Consider the following 16,830-nt stretch of genomic DNA (forward strand, 5'->3'; position numbering starts at 1 on the left):
AGGGGGGGGGGGGCTGCGGCGCTATCTTCCCCTCACTCGTCTCCATGTCAGGCCAGGGACAGGTCCAGATCGCCGTCACGGACCTGGCTCCTAACTTTTTAAGCTGGCTCCTAGATTCCCAGCAAATTTGTCAAGCCCAGCTCTAACCCAGTAACAAATACCATAAGAAAAAATTCCAAAGTGACTAAGTATTCAAAGTGTGATTCAAAGTTCCATTTGAAATAAAAGTATAGTTCAAAACTTCATGTGAATATCCCAACGGTGAACAGGATGTATAGTTGAAGAGAGAGCTAGGAGGCTTACCAGAATGTTTGAACCCACAAGAGCATATGTTCTGTGAGTCAAACAGGCTTATGTTGTATGAACAACTGATGGAATGAACACTGGAATCCTCAGATGGCTAAAACAGAAACGCCCAGCTATCCTAAAAATGGTAGATTGCATATAATCCATGGACTCATGCAGTGTAGGGCTGAGACGTGCAATCCAATGTGCTGTGTTAGCTGCTATTTTTAAGGTAGCGCAAAATTATTTGTTACACTAACGCATCCACTCTGACCACGGATGCAGTTGGGGTCGGGGAGCCCATCTCAACTTCTGCTGGGCCCAGGGCAGGTGGACGCCAGAGGAGAAACATTTCTCTTCCAATTGGAAGGAACTAACAGCTATCCTCAGAGCCCTACTAGCCTTTCAGGACACAATACAAGGTCACCATCTACAAGTCCGCTCAGACAATATGATGGCTGTAGCCCATATAAACAAGCAGGGAGGCGCCAGAAGTCCTCGGTTAAAGTCGGTGGCCAAGCACATATTTCAGTGGGCAGATTTCAATCTAGAATCCATCTCTGCAATACACCTTAAAGGGGAGCAGGACAGCACTGCAGACTTCTAGAGTTGACAACTAGTTTGGAATCAAGAGTGGTCTCTGCACTCTGAAGTTTTCGACCACATAGCAGCTTACTGGGGGAAGCCAGAAGTGGACCTATTTGCAAACAAAAACAATGCAAAAGTTCCCAGTTTCTGCTCGCTATGCTCAGGAGATCAACCCTTGGCGGTAGACACCTTACAGACTCCCTGGACCTTCAACTTGGCCTATGCGTTTTCACCGCTTCACCTCATCCTGAGGGTTCTAGCGGAAGAAACATATTTAATCCTAGTGGCACCATTTTGGCCCAAGAGGCCATGGTTCACAACAATACAAAAAAGTTGACGGACCAGCCTGCCCTGAGGCTTCCCTGTAGACAAGATCTCCTGTCACAGGGACCTCTCTTGCATCCGCAAGAAGCTATGCTAAACCTTTCAGCGTTGTTATTGAGGAAGAAATTCCAAGGTGTAAAGACCTAACAGAAAGTGTTGTTCGGAACTTACTTCAGAGCTGAAAACCGGTCACCCAAGCTATTTATAGAAAAGTCTGGAGGAAGTTTAACAGCTGGTTGGATAGCCGAGGTGAAGTAAACAAGGATACAACAAACATCCTACAGTTTCTCCAAGAGGGGATAGACAAGGGATTAACTCCTCGTACTATTAAGGTTCAGATAGCTGGCCTTAAGTTTGTACCTAGAGAAACGATTACAGGAAGATCTCCTCATTGCTAGGTTCTGTAAGGCAATTACTAGACACAAACCGGTCAGAGTTAACATAACTCCAACCTGGGACCTATCGGACATACTCCGGTTCAAATGGTGGCCCCAAAAAGGCCTCGTTAAAACTGATCACATTAAAGACAGTGCTCCTCGTGACAATCACTTCAGCTCGTAAGGTTAGTGAAATCCAAGCTCTCTCCATTAGAGAGCCATTCCTTCAGATTCTTGAGGACAGAGTTATCCTAAAGACTGACCCTGGGTTCTTGCCAAAGGTGGCCTCTAGGTTTCATAAGTCGCAAGATATTATCCTTCCTTCATTCTGTCAGAATGCCTCAAACGAGAAAGACAAACAATTTAATTTACTAGATGTGAGGCGGTGTATCCTAAAGGTAACCAAACCATTTAGAATTACAGATTCAATTTTTATCCTCTTTTTCTGCACGAAAGGCTTTGAAGGTCACCATAGCTAGGTGGATTAGGCTAGCTATTGTAGAAGCGTATAGAACAATAAATAGAGATCCTCCTGGGGGTGTTAAAGCCTACTTCACAAGGGCACTCTTAGCATCCTGGGCAGAAAGAGCTGGTGCCACCCCAGAGCAAATATGTAAAGCAGCCACATGGTCAAGCTTCTCCCCCTTTACAAGGCATTATCAACTAGACCTAATGTCCAGTCAGAATCAGGCTTTTGGGAGGAAAGTCCTCCAAACCGTGGTCCCCCCCCCCCCCCCGATCTGATGAGTACTTGGGGATCCTCTCAAGGGCTGTCCTGGAAGACGACTGGGGAAAACAGGAGTTAGACTTACCGGTAACTCCTTTTCCAGTGGTCTTCCAGGACAGCACAAAATCCCACCCTTGAATTATGTTGATGTATTAATGTTATTACCTGTTAGGGTTATATTTTTCAGTTCCATCCTTTTGGTTCTTGGTAAATGACTTGCCAGGGACCTGAGGGACTGCCTTTTGAACTGTGGCAATGTGTTTCCTGTGGTGATGGGAGGGATTCCATCTCTCAAGGGCTGTCCTGGAAGACCACTGGAAAAGGAGTTACCGGTAAGTGTAACTCCAGTTTTTCTGTTTAAAACAATAAAAAATATTCAGGTAGCACAGAAAATAGCCTAATAATATTTGCCATTTTGCACAAAAAGAATGTACATGCACTTTCAGTGGGCAAATTGCTGTGTATTTATTTATTTTTTTTTTTAATATCGGTATACCCGTTTGTGTTGTCTTTTGTTTTAATTACCACATATCACTCATGTACACCTTTTGTATTTACAGGCAGATTGTCTGCATAATGAGTCAGGGGGACACAAACTCTGCTGCTGTCCCTCATGCTGCTGAGGATGTACACGGGGATGACCGGTGGCTCTCTCAGGTAATACAGGGGATTTTTTGGGCTGTTTTTTTTTCCTTATAAATGAAAGACTCTTGCACTCTTATTGTTTACAGATGCTTAATTTTCAACAGTATTGAAATGTGGCAATAAACAGGCTTAATCTGTGCTACTGAATTAGTAAAGCTGGGTTGGAAGTTTAAAAATCCCCTAAATTCTTCTTGTTCTCTGCTAGAGTAAATACTAGCATGTACACTAGCAATCTACAATATAGAGTAAATACTAGCATGTAAATACTGCCAATCTACACTTGCATAGTCTGTGCTACATTTACCTTGTGACATCATCGATGAATACAGGGTAATAGAGCTAGGCCCAGGAATCATGAGGAGGGATTAAGGAACAGCAGTGTCACTTTCGCAGCCTGCTGAAACAAACTTCATTTCCCATCATGCAAATGCAATTAAAGTTTTCAATGACTATCAGTGAGGCCAGCTGTCCAAAAAGAGTGCCTAAAATAATATAATAAAGTCCTCTAGTGCAGTGTTTCTCAATTTCAGTCCTCAGGCGCCACAACAGGTCATGTTTTCAGGATTTCCATTATTTTGCACAGGTGATTTGATCAGTTTCACTGCCTTAGTAATTACCATAGCCGTTTCTTCTGAAAACATGACCTGTTAGGGAGCCTTGAGGAGTTGAGAAACACTGCTCTAGGGAATAACCAGTCCATACATCCAAGGCAAAGTGTTCCTGCCAAAATAGTTCATAAGTGTTGTGTGAAATTACATGCAATCTTCTCTTTGCTCCATGAAACACAATTTGTGCTTTTTTTTCCCACACTCACCAGAGAGTAATTAACCCTATGCTGTACACCATAGAGCAATTGTGCTTGTGGGATTCACCCTCTCAGGTATGTCCTGTGGTGGCCACCAGATGTCACTCCCTCTCCACTCCACTCTCCTCCAGCCATCACAGTGTAATCAATCCTCCTAGGGACCATCAAATAGATAATAGGGGAACCACCACAGCGTAGTACCTTTTTATAAATTTTTATATTATTAGTTTAAAAAAATTGCTGCCATTACACTTGCATAGGTAAAGCAAAGAATCGCATGTATACCCGGAAGTTGCGTGGACTTCCAGTGACATCACTTTTGGCTTGTGGAGTGCACGCAGTGCGGTGCTTCCAGGTTTACATGCAGTTCTTTACTTTACCTATGTAAGTGTAATGGCAGCATTTTTTTTTAAACTAATAAAAGCTACTAATAAAATAAAAACTAATAAAAGTTACTATGCTATGGTGGTTCCCCTCTTGATGACCTGTGCTCACAGGATGTGGATTGAATAATACAAAGTGCTATTTAACCTGAAATAGGAGGGGCGCCGCACCACTGGATCGATGAATGTGCTGGGGACAGAACTGAAGATTAGGTAACTATAGGTGCTGGAGCTTTAACATGTCAGTGTTTCAGTAATCATTGAAGGCAAAGCCTCAACGTGACATGCAGGAAACTAACATCTTTAAAAAAAGAAGTCGTGTATGGAAATTTACATACTTGTTCTCTGACAGGTGCACATTAACAGCATACATGAAAAAGCTCTAGGTTTACCATTTTTTTTAAATTGTTTGAGAATAACGATGCAATGTAATTACTTCTAAAAATGTTTATTTGAAACAATTTATTTTCACTCTTTCAGCACAACAGGTTTGTACTGGACTGCAAGGACAAAGAACCAGATGTCTTGTTTGTAGGTGACTCCATGGTGCAGTTAATGCAGCAGTATGAGGTAATAAGCGTTCTTTCTTTTTTGTAAGTAGGTTGTCTCTAAAACATGCTAAGCTCATTATTTTTAGGATTTATATTTAACCACTTGCAGACCGGACCATTTTGCTGGTCAAAGACCAGACCACTTTTTGCGATTCGGCACTGCGTCGCTTTAACTGACAATTGCGCGGTCGTGCGACCTGGCTCCTAAACAAAATTGACGTCCTTTTTTTCCCACAAATAGAGCTTTCTTTTGGTGGTATTTGATCACCTCTGCGATTTTTATTTTTTACGCTATAAACAAAAATAGAGAGACAATTTTGAAAAAAACACATTATTTTTTACTTTTTGTTATAATAAATATCCCCCAAAAATATATAAAAAAAAATTTTTTTTCCCTCAGTTTAGGCCGATACGTATTCTTCTACATATTTTTGGTAAAAAAATCACAATAAGCGATTATTGATTGGTTTGCGCAAAAGTTATAGCGTTTACAAAATAGGGATAGTTTTATAGCATTTTTATTAATAATTTTTTATTATTTTTTTTTACTAGTAATGGCGGCGATCAGCGATTTTTATTGTGACTGCGACATTGTGGGGGACCCATCGGACATTTTTGACACATTTTTGGGACCATTGTCATTTATACAGTAATCACTGCTATATAAATGCAGTGATTCCTGTGTAAATGACACTGGCAGTGAAAGGGTTAACCAGTGGGTGGCAGTGTAGGGGTTAAGTGTTCCTAGGGGTGTGTTACTAACTGTGGGGGGGTTGGGCTTTCATTTAGTGTACACTGATCTCTGCTCCAATCACATGGAGCAGAGATCAGCGTCACTAGTTGCTAGGCAGAATGGAGAAATGTTGTTTATACAGCAATTCCTCCATTCGGCCGCTCCGTGAGACGATTGCGGGGATGCCCGCAGCGATCGGGTCCCGCGACCGGACTCACGGGGGTCCCGACCAGCGCGGGAGCGCGCCGCCGGCGGCGCGCTCCCGGTGGCAGGGCGGCATCGAATATTGGACGTACCTGTACGCCAATATGCCTGCCCGTGCCATTCTGTCGACGTACATCGTCGTGCGCTGGTCGGGAAGTGGTTAATACATATTATTATGTACTGCATTTTATATATAGTGTTTTTTTATATTTTTCCTTTATTTTGTTAAAGACTATAAAAAAGTGAATACAGACACAGTTGAATAAGTCCAATTATTGGTCTTTCCCCAATGAGATCCCACCTCCAGCACACAGATCAGTCTTGTCATTTTGAACACTAAGGCCTGATTCACACTTATGCAGGTCGCAGTTTGCATATTGCAGGTGCATTTTTCATTTTTTTCAATACACATCTTTAAACCATTGATGTCTATGGAACCAAAAACAAGAAAAAAAAACCCTGGCCCTTTCCATAAAATGCACAGATGTGAACTACATTAATAGGAAACCATGTTAAATGGACTGTAGTGTGTTTCTGCTAAACTGAACGTGGAGTGCCTTTTTTTAAATGCCACCATGTTTACATGGTGTGTGTGTGCACAAACAAGTGGCTATAAACGCACTGTCATTTAACAGCGCAGACCTTAGGGAATATACATAGAGCCAATCAGAGTGGCTCTGTGCCCTGTGATCACTGAGATGGCCACTCACAGCAAACACAATTATAAATAGTACTACTCTTTCCATTTGAGAGCCCTCCCCTTTCTTTCACAATGGGGGTTAATTTGTTCAAGCAGCAGATTCAATGTAGGGGGTTGATGTTCTTGTGGGATCACTTTTTTTTTTTTATAACATCACCTCCATCCCCCTTCCTCTCCAGTACATCTCATCTGCATCCTGTTTCTGTTGTGCCTGTATATTAACCCCTTTATCTCGCTTATCCTGCATATCCTCCACTTCCTCCAGCTCTCTGCCTGAAAGAGGTGCGGGCAGAAAGCTAAAGGAAGAGTCTGCAGGAGTCCAACATTGCACATGGGATCCAGTGATTGCAAGTGAAATGTGTTGCAGGCTCCTGTAGAAAAATAAATCCACTTTTTTTTTTCCTGCAAAGCATATATATTTTATTTATTTTTTTAACATAACCTTTAAGTATTTTTCTTTCTTAATTCTACTTGTCATCTTATCTTCTAAATAAGAAGTTTGTAATGATTGAATTCTGCAATCAGCTTCCACATACAGCGATATACAATGTAATACTGACATATAATCACACACATAGGTTGGACTTGATGGACATGTGTCTTTTTTCAACCTCCCCTACTACGTAACTATGTAACATGCTTTCCACCCTCTGTGTGTAGTTTTAGAACACAATGCAGTCCAATGCTCCCAATGGTAACAAGATCTATTCCAAAGTGCTAACTTAAATTCAAGGCTTCATGCACACAAGGCATTAAAAACATGGCTGTTTCACATAAGCCCACCTCACGACTCTATTCCCACTTAGTATTGACCTCCCTTCCCACTTTGGAAAAACTTAGGAATAAATGGTTGCACGACATCCCGGACTTCGACAATGATGATTGGGATGACGTGTGGGACTTTCCTTTTAGATCTCTGGTCTCCCTGAGAGATCGACTAGTACAATTCAAGATGGTCCATCGTGCATATTTTACCCCACATAGGCTACACAAAATGAACCCCACCTCCCCCCCCCCGGCTGCTGGCGGTGTGGGGAGATACCGGGGGACTTCACACACATTTTCTGGACCTGTCCACCCATTACCGAATACTGGAAGGAGATACTAAAGGTCATTAGACAGGTCACCACCATTTCGATCCAACCCTCCATAGCAATTTGCATACTGGGCCTGATAGAGGAACTGATTCCCACTGTGGCTAACCGTACTCTGGTCGGGTTGCTTCTCTTTTACGCCCGCAAAGCCATAGCCCTTAGCTGGCGTAAGCCCACTCCTCCTCCTCTCTCTCTGTGGAAACGACTAGTCAACGACAGCCTGCCCCTATACAAAGACTGCTATGCCAATAGGGGTTGCCCCCAAAAATATAGTAAGGTCTGGTCCAAATGGCTGGCAGATCCCTCCACGGCTTCTGACTTCCCCCTTCATAAATCTTAAACCTGACACCCTCACCCTATGAATAAGAATTTGTGATAGTAAATGTGCTCTCTGTTTGGTGATTGACGTTCTAGCCCCATGGCGCCATATTACCCTTGCATGTCACAGGCTGGGACCATCGTGAGATCTCGAGCTCACTGATATATTACTAGTAATTGATTGCCTCATCCTATGTCTTTGCGGGCTCCAAAGCCCATTATTGTCATGACCAATGTGTGCTGCCTCTTTTTTTTTTCTCTCTCTTTCTCTTTTTTTATTAGTTTTGGTTTTGTTAGTTGTCTTTGTGTTTTGCTGTTAAATGTTACGAAACTCAATAAACAGATTTACAAAAAAAAAAAAAAAAAAACATGGCTGTTTGAGGCATTTTTTTCTAAATGCCCTTTTATGTTAGCCTGTGTGTCCTTGCAGATCTAGCTGGTTTACAGACAGAAAAAACCCAGTGGCAACGCATTAAGGAGATGAGCATTTTGCCACAAAATAAGGCCCTATGCACCTAAGCATGTGTAAACGCGTCTAAGCATGCCCAAGCGCTAGGTGCATTTAGCGCATGAGCATTCATTTCTTATCGTACATCACGGGACACAAAGCCATAGTAGTTACTATGTGGGTTATAGGCCACTCTCAGGTGATGGACACTGGCACGCACTAAGACAAAAAAGTGCACTCCCTATATAACCCCTCCCACTGCTGGGAGTTCCTCAGTTTTTTCGCCAGTGTCTAAGGTGTTGGTCACGAGTGTAGATGTGCTGTGCTGAGCTCCACTGGAGCAATCCTTTCTGGAGCTAGCCATGCAGCCGGATCCATTCAAAGTGTTTTTTTTTTGGCCGAATTGAATGGTATGCAGGCCTCGCATGCGAAGAAACAAGGTATTGTCTGTAACGCTTCTCTTTAGAGAGCTGGACCCCGCGACCCAGTAATTTTTGGCATTAAGGCCATAAAGTTTTTACTGGTGGTGCTATTACAGGTCCAGGATTGTGGGTTTCCTTGAGGATCCCCAGCTCCTGAAGGTTTAACAGAACCCACAGTGAAGGGTAAAGATTGGGTCTGTTGGTTTACCACAGAAAACCCTGCAGCGGGAAAGGTAAGTGGCGTTTTCTTAAAATTATTAACATTTTTCTTATGAATGTCTCCTTTAAATGTAGCAAGTGGTGTCATTTTTGTGTCACCACTGGGGGCTGTATTGAGCACTTACCGTCTCATGCTTCTCAGAGAGCCCACGTTGTGTCCAGGAAGCAGCCGGTTTCTCTTCCTCCGGCCAGCATAAAGACCTCTGGTAAGTCTGGGGGGGTTCCCTCTCCCTACCAGACGCCCCCTGTGCTGTCGGGGAAAGAGCACTACAAGAAACTGGGAAAAAAAAGGCGCGAACGGCATGCCGCTTGGTGGCTTCCAGACCCCCCCCCCCGGACATTTCTTCTTCCCTCCCTGTGGGCATCGGATAGGATCGGAGCCCACATAAGTGCAGTAAAGAGCTCTTTTTTAACAAAAGAGGGGAAGAGCCATAGGCAACAGGGGTGGCAAAGCTTAGCACGGCGTTGGCGTCCTCCAACTCCCACGGGAAGGATTGTTTTAAAATGCACCATTTTTGCTGTTGCAAGCTGCGGAGAGACACAAGAGCAAAGGTGGCATATTAAAGGTTTGGTGACACAGACATTTCTTTTGACACATTTATTGCTGCGTCAGGCTGGGCATTAATAGCAGCAAAGGGGCTGGACTATTGCTCAAGCAAGTGAATGCGTTCCTTCTGGTAGTACCTCTGCTTTGTGCATTGGGCTAAGGTCAGAAGGGAGGGTAAAAACACCTCAAACGGGGTTCTAGAAAGACTTCTTCAGTCACACGGAAGCCTAGAACTGTCTCAGTAAAGATGGCATCCTCCCCTGAGAGTAATATGGCTGGTCAGAGTGAGCCATCAAGAGAGGCAAGTGTTGCAGCTGCTCTTAACACTGCAGCCCCTGTGTATATTACCAAGGAGGTTTTTTCTTCAACCATTTTAGTTTGGAGCAAAAAATTGATGCTTAATCTCATCCCAGAGTGAGACTAAGCGTATCAAGTCCCCGTCCATTTGCTCAGGCCCCTCATGCTGAGGAACAAGGGGCGAGAGATGACAAATTTCTCTCAGGGGACCAGGAAGAGGCTTATGTCTCCTCTTCCAAAGAACCTAATATGGAAAGATCAGGTTTGCAGGAAAGGTTGTGTTGGTACAATCTCTCACTGAATTGGTTCGCTCCAAATTTTTACTGCCAGCAGCGCAGTCAGTACAATGAGCCCACTTCTGGTTTGGGTTCACTAAAGCCTCCCCAATCGGTTCATGCTTTTCCTATCCACTTATGGTTTAAAAAAGCTTATGTATTCTGAGTGAGAGCACCCAAATAAAACAGTTTTATTTCTCCGAAAAAGTTTTCAATACTTTATACTATGGAGAAAGAGTTTTATAAGAAATGGGGAATTGACGCTGCTATTTCCTCTGTAAACAAAAACCTGACTTGTCCAGACAATGCTCATATGCTAAAGGGTCCAACAGATAAGAAATTGGAATTCCTTATTTAAAAAAACTATATTTCACGCACAGGTTCAGCCTGCACTGGCAGCGATCGGAGTATCTCAGTCCTTTAAAGGACCAGTTTATGGAGGTACTCAAGGTTATTCCTGATCAGCAGGCCCAAGATTTGGCCGGAATATCAGAAGTGTTGTGTTTTACAGTAGAGACTATGAAAGATTCTATTCTCCAGGCCTCACGGCTCATGCTAGGGCTGGTACATGTGCGTAGGATCCTGTGGTTGAAAAATTGGTCAGCCGCAGCGCAATGCAAAAAGCTCTTGGCCAGCTTCCCATTTCATGGTGAACGGTTATTTGGAGACGATCTGGATAAGTATATCCAAATAATTTCTAATAGGAAAAGTCCCCTTTTTCCGGTTAAGAAGAAGTTTAAGTTTTTTTCTTTTAGACGTGATGAATAAAATAAAATTAGTGCGCTAATAGATATAAAGTGCAATCACAGTGCAAATGTGTATTCCAAATGATAACTAAATATAAATCAATAGAGTGCTATTACCAATATATAAATGCTGATAAATGATCCAAAAACAGTGTGCAAATTAAATAAAAGTAATAGCACTTTATTGATTTATATTTATTTATCATTTGGAATACACATTTGCACTGTGATTGCACTTTATATCTATTAGCGCACTAATTTTATTTTATTCATCATACTGTTTTAAGTGAGAGATCACCTCTATTGGTTGCAGCTTTTAGATTGTTTTTGATTCCTAAGTAGGATTTGATCATGCCAGCGCTTGAGTATTTTACATTTCAGTTTCTTTTAGACGTGCTTCTTCTCCAGTGCAAGGGGCATCAGCCTCCAGGCAGACACGACGGCCTTCTCCATCACGCGCAAGAGGTAAACCTCAGGGTCAGTCCCAGGGTCAAAAGAGGAACAAAATGCAAGAGAAACAAAATACTAAAGCCTCCTTATGAAGGGGCACCCCCGCTTGCTCGAGTGGGGGGAAGGCTTCTACAGTTTTCAAGGATCTGGCAGGAACAATGTCAAGACAGATGGATGGCTTCCTCAATATCTCTAGGTTACAAACTACAGTTCCGAGAGTTCCTGTCTCCTCATTTTCTCAGGTTGAGTGTTCCCAGAGATCCAGTGAAAAAGAAGTCTCTCTTTCTCCTACAAGGGGGAGAATTTGTCGCGTCAATCGACATCAAGGATGCTTATCTCCATGTGCCGATTTTCCACGCTCACCAGAATTTTCTGTGCTTTAAGGTAGAAAATCTTCATTTTCAGTTTGTAGCTCTGCCGTTCGGTCTAGCTATGCACCTCAAGTGTTTACAAAGGTCCTGGCTCCTTCTTTAGCCAGGCTAATGGCTCAAGGTATAATTATACTAGCCTACTTAGACAATCTACTCTTGATAGATCAGTCGGTAACCCACTTAAACCAAAGTTTGGTCACCGCAGTTGGCTACCTGGAATGCCTAGGTTGGATTCTCAACCTAGAGAAATCCTCCTTAAAATCTTCAAGGAGATTGCAGTACTTGGGGCTGATCATAAGTACAGTTCAGAAGAAGGTGTTTTTGCCCCAGGAAAGGGTCAATTCCATAAAAGAACCGATTCAATTGTTCAAAACAAAGAAGAATCCTTCTATTCGACCTTGCATGAAGTTATTGGGGAAGATGGTGGCTTCTTTTGAGGCTGTTCCTTATGCACAGTTTAATTAAAGACTGCTGCAAAACAGTATCCTGTCAACTTGGAACAAGAATGTCCAAGTTCTGGACTTCCCAATGCGTTTATCCCCCGAAGTGCGTCAGAGCCTTAACTGGTTACCTAGAAGGTAATAACAACCGAATCCAGCCTTTTCGGCTGGGGAGGACTCCTGGATGAAGCATCTGTCCAAGGGAAATGGTCCAAATCGGAGATGACCTTGCCCATCAGTATACTAGAGATTGGGGCAGTACGCCTGGCCCTAGAGGCCTGGATGCTCAGACTACAGAATTATCTTGTCAGGATCTAATCTGACAATTCCACAGCAGTGGCCTATATCAATCACCAAGGGGGCACGAGAAGTCGTGCGGCCCAGAGAGAGGTGAATCATTCTTTCTCAAAAAAAAATTCCTTCTCAAAAAATGGTTGGCTCCTCCAGTCGTGGTGAATCATTCTTTCTCAAAAAAAATTCCTTCTCAAAAAATGGTTGGCTCCTCCGGTCGTGGACCCCTCAGTATCTAGGTTAAATAAAGTAACCACGATCCCGGTTGAGGGGACTCCTGCATCCAAGGATCCCACGGATAGGAAGGCCAAGGCGGTGGCTCGTTCCTTGCTTACGGTTGTGGGGTCAGCCGTGCGACCAGTACTGGTATCCGCACTGGTGTCACAGACACTGACTGAGTGGGCAAAACTTTTGCACCGCGAATTGGGAGAGAAAAACACCTCCCCTGTCTGCGTGGAACTAGCAGACCAACTAGTGCAAGGCCTTAAGTACGTTAGTGACATGGCCCTGGATACTCTCCCTCTGTTATACAGGGCTTCAGTGTCGGCTTTGGTGCTGAGGTGCCTGATTTGGCTTAAATCCTGGTCTGCTGACCAGGCATCAAAAAAGCCGATGGATCTTCCCTTCCTTGGCGACCGGGTCTTTGAAACTTCGTTGGATGACATTATTAAAAATGCCACGGGTGGTAAGAGTACACTACTCCCACAGGCCAGGAAGGCTAAGGAGCCACGCCGCAGGCAAGGGCCCTCTTTTTCCGTTCACAATCGGCTTTTTCGTCCGCCCGGTGCTTCGACAAAACGTTCCCAGCCCGACAGGATGTCCACGGACGGTCAAAAGCGTCCCTGGAACCGCAAGCCTGCGAACAAAAGTGCTACTGCATGAAGGGTCGCCTTTGGGAGTTTGCAGCCCGGTGGAGCTCCCAGTTATCTGACCAATGGGTCTGCGACCTGATTTCCACAGGCTACAAGATAGAGTTTCTCTCTTGGCCGCAAACAGATTCTTCCCCTCCAACATACCCACGTCCCCGGATTTCTGGGAAGCCCTGTTAGGGGAAGTAAGGGACTTGCTGAATCAGGGGGTGATTGTACCAGTTCCGGAATTGGAACGCTTCCAAGGGTTCTACTCAAATCTGTTTGTGGTTCCCAAGAAGGAAGGGGTACGTCCAATCTTGGACTTAAAAGCCTTCAATCACTTTGTAAAAGTGCAGAGGTTCAGAATGGAATCAGTTCACTCAGTAGTTGCTACACTCCATCAAGGGGACTCCCTGGCGTCTTTGGACATCCAGGATGCGTACCTGCACATACCCATATGCCTTCGGCATCAAAAATGTCTGCGTTTAGCAGTCGGGGAAGCCCATTACCAGTTTGTGGCTCTTCCCTTTGGCCTGGCATCAGCCCCCCGAGTCTTTACCAAAGTACTGGCTCCAGTATTGGCGTTGCTGCATCAATGCGGGATCGAGATTGTGGGTTACCTAGACTATCTCCTCCTGAGAGCATCTTCTGCCTCAGAATTAGAGGAGGATGTGGCGATCACCATGCAGACTCCGCAAGAATTTGGGTGGCTGTTGAACCTAAAGAAGTCGGTGGTTGTGCCTACCCAGCCTCTGGAGTACCTTGATTTACTATTGGACTCCAGGGAAACTAGGGTCTTTCTCCCCTCAGACAAATTGCAGACTCTCAGATCTGCGGTCAAACTACTGATAAACCGCAAGTGGTCGTCACTCCGCTTTTGCATGCGAGTACTGGGGCTCATGGTAGCCTCCTTTGAGGCGGTACCTAATGCCCAGTTCCACACCAGAGTCCTGCAGGAGGAGATTTTGACGAAATGGGACAAATCTCTGTTGTCCCTGGATCGACAGGTCCAGGTAAGCCAGACAGTCAGGGACTCTCTGATCTGGTGGTTGAGGTCCCCGATGATTCAGTCCAGAAAAATCGTTCCTTCCTCTGAAATGGACGGTGATCACTACAGAAGCCAGTCTATCAAGCTGGGGTGGAGTGATGGGGATTCAGTTGGTTCAGGGCCTCTGGTCGACGGACGAATCCAAGTTGCCGATCAATCTGCTCGAATTGAGAGCAATCAGGCTGTGCCTCCACACATGGTAGACGTGTCTTCAAGGCCGTCCGACCAGGATACAGTCAGAAAACGCCACAGCTGTGGTGTACATAAATCACCAAGGGGGAACAAGAAGCTCAGCCGCTGCTCGGGAGGTCGCTCACATACATCGGTGGGCAGAGCGACACGTTTCGGCCCTGTCGGCTATTTACATCCCGGGGGTGGAAAATTGGCAGGCGGACTATCTGAGTCGACAGATGCTGGACCCAGGAGAATAGGCATTGCATCCAGAGATATTCAGGCGGTTGTGCCTGAAATAGGGCACACCAGATGTGGATCTATTGGCCTCCCGCCTCAAACGGAAGGTGCCGAGATTCGTGTCCAGGACAAGAGATCCGTGGGCAGATGCGTCAGATGCGCTGGTGGCTCCATGGGATCAGTATCAGCTGATCTACGCCTTTCCTCCGCTAAAGCTGTTGCCACGCCTGCTGCGCAGAGTGGAAGCCGATGGATCCTGGTGGCCCCAGATTGGCCTCAGCGGCCCTGGTACACAGAATTGGTGCGTCTGGTGCAGGACGTTCCCTGGCGACTACCGCTGCGAGAGGACCTCTTATCTCAAGGTCCAATCTTTCACCCTGCTTTACCGTCGCTGGCTTTAACGGCATGGCTGTTGAAAGCCAGGTGCTGAGGAACCGGGGTCTGTCGGATTCAGTGATTCCGACTATGTTGAGGGCGTGGAAATCTTCTTCAAGGAAGATATATCATCGTACCTGGAAGGCCTATATCTCCATGTGTGAGGAGAAAGGGTGGCATCCGCGCTCCTTTTCTATATCCAGGATCTTGCCGTTTCTTCAGCAAGGTGTAGACCAGAAGTTGGCGTTGAGTACCATTTAAGGGGCAAATTTCAGTTCTGGCTGTGTTTTTCCAGCGACCCCTGGCGTCTCATTCATTAGTGAGTACCTTTGTTCAGGGGGTGCGACATGTAGTCCCTCTGTTGCGTCCACCCTTACCTCCATGGGATTTCAACCTGGTGTCGGTGCTTCAGAAGCCGCCGTTTGAAAATATCAGGGAGATTCCCTTGTTGACCCTTTCACAGAAAGTGGTCTTTCTAGTGGCCATCACATCGGCCAGGAGGTTTTCAGAATTGGTGGCCTTGTCATGCAAGTCGCCTTATCTGGTCATGCACAGGGATAAGGTGGTATTGCGTCCGCAACCATCCTATTTACCGAAGGGGGTTTTGGCTTTTCATATCAATGAAGACATTGTATTATCATTGTTGTGTCCTAAGCCAAAGCACCCCAAGGAGGTGGCCCTTCACGCTTTCGATTTGGTTAGGGCTCTGAAGGTGTACTTGTCTGCCACAGCTCCCTTGCGGAGGTCAGACTCACTGTTTGTTTCAGTGGCTTGTCCAAAGAAGGGTATGGCGGTCTCGACGGCCACCATTTCCAGGTGGATCAGACAGATTGTAGTCCAAGCCAACGCCTTGAAGGGGCAGGTGCCCCCCTTTCCTGTCACAGCCCACTCTACGAGAGCAATCGGAACATCTTGGGCCTTCCGACACCAAGCGGCTGTCGCTCAGGTGTGAAAAGCGGCGACCTGGTCGTCTGTCCATACGTTTGCCAAGTTCTACAAGGTAGACGTCAGTGCATCGGCTGATGCCTGTTTGTTAATGCACTGTTGCATTACTTCCGCAAATTGTTTGCGGTGTTATGGATTTCTCCTGTTGAGAATACCCGGTTATATGGTGTGTGTTTTTCCGTACACTGCTGTTTATGTTGGTTTAGTTTCACTAGTTTCCACTTGCCATGGTGGATGAAGTTTTAATGCTGTTTTTTCCCACCCTTCGTTTGGCACTGCTTGGGGACGTCCCATTTAGTTACAGAGAGGAGCTGTGTCGGTCGGTGAATATAAGAGAAAATAGGATTTTTGTACTCGCCTTAAAATCCTTTTCTCTGTAATTCACCGACGGACACAGCACCCACCCCTCCTTTTCTCTGTTATACTGCTTGTTGACGTACTGAGTTCTGCCTGGGCAGCAGGGAGGCTTGTTAGCACAGGGTCCGCCCCCCGGAACGGGACTAAAGTTCTGTGTATTGTGTTACAATTTTTGCCTAGTTCTCCTAATGGCAGGCTAACAAACCCATTTAGTTACAGAGAGGAGCTGTGTTGGTCGGTGAATTACAGAGAAAAGTATTTTACTGTGAATACAAAAATCCTATTTCCTTGCTTATCAGCAATTTTCATTCCAGAGAATTGGCAAGCGGACTACTTGAGTGGGCAACAATTGTTCCCGGGAGAATGGTCCTTTCACTACATCTTTCTCTCAATAACAGTTTGGCAGAAAATATAAGGCAACTGTGGACTTTCATGGTGCGGTAAGGACTCACATAAACTTGAATGTAATACATTTAGAATCAACAAACACAATTTCTATTTTAAAAAATCCTTAAAGGGGAATGTACATATTACATACAGATATATCTCTAAATGTAAACTGAACAGTGAAAAACGTGCATTCAATCCTCCACACTGAGGAAA

General features: G+C 44.9%; 1 protein-coding gene across 2 annotated transcripts in view; it reads left to right on the forward strand.

Moving 5' to 3' along the window:
* Nucleotides 1–16,830, forward strand: part of PAFAH1B2 (platelet activating factor acetylhydrolase 1b catalytic subunit 2) — a 60,757-nt gene that overhangs the window by 14,352 nt on the left and 29,575 nt on the right. For both annotated transcript variants that reach the window (XM_077456980.1, XM_077456981.1), the window contains 2 exons: nucleotides 2,862–2,958; nucleotides 4,615–4,704. In XM_077456980.1, coding sequence (XP_077313106.1) covers nucleotides 2,878–2,958; nucleotides 4,615–4,704 — 171 coding nt within the window. In that variant the 5' untranslated portion in view covers nucleotides 2,862–2,877. The remainder of the gene's footprint in view (nucleotides 1–2,861; nucleotides 2,959–4,614; nucleotides 4,705–16,830) is intronic.

The sequence above is a fragment of the Lithobates pipiens genome, unplaced genomic scaffold (genome assembly GCF_037356315.1).
Source record: "Lithobates pipiens isolate NorthernLeopardFrog02 unplaced genomic scaffold, aLitPip1_a1.2 Scaffold_27, whole genome shotgun sequence".
NCBI lineage: Eukaryota > Metazoa > Chordata > Amphibia > Anura > Ranidae > Lithobates > Lithobates pipiens.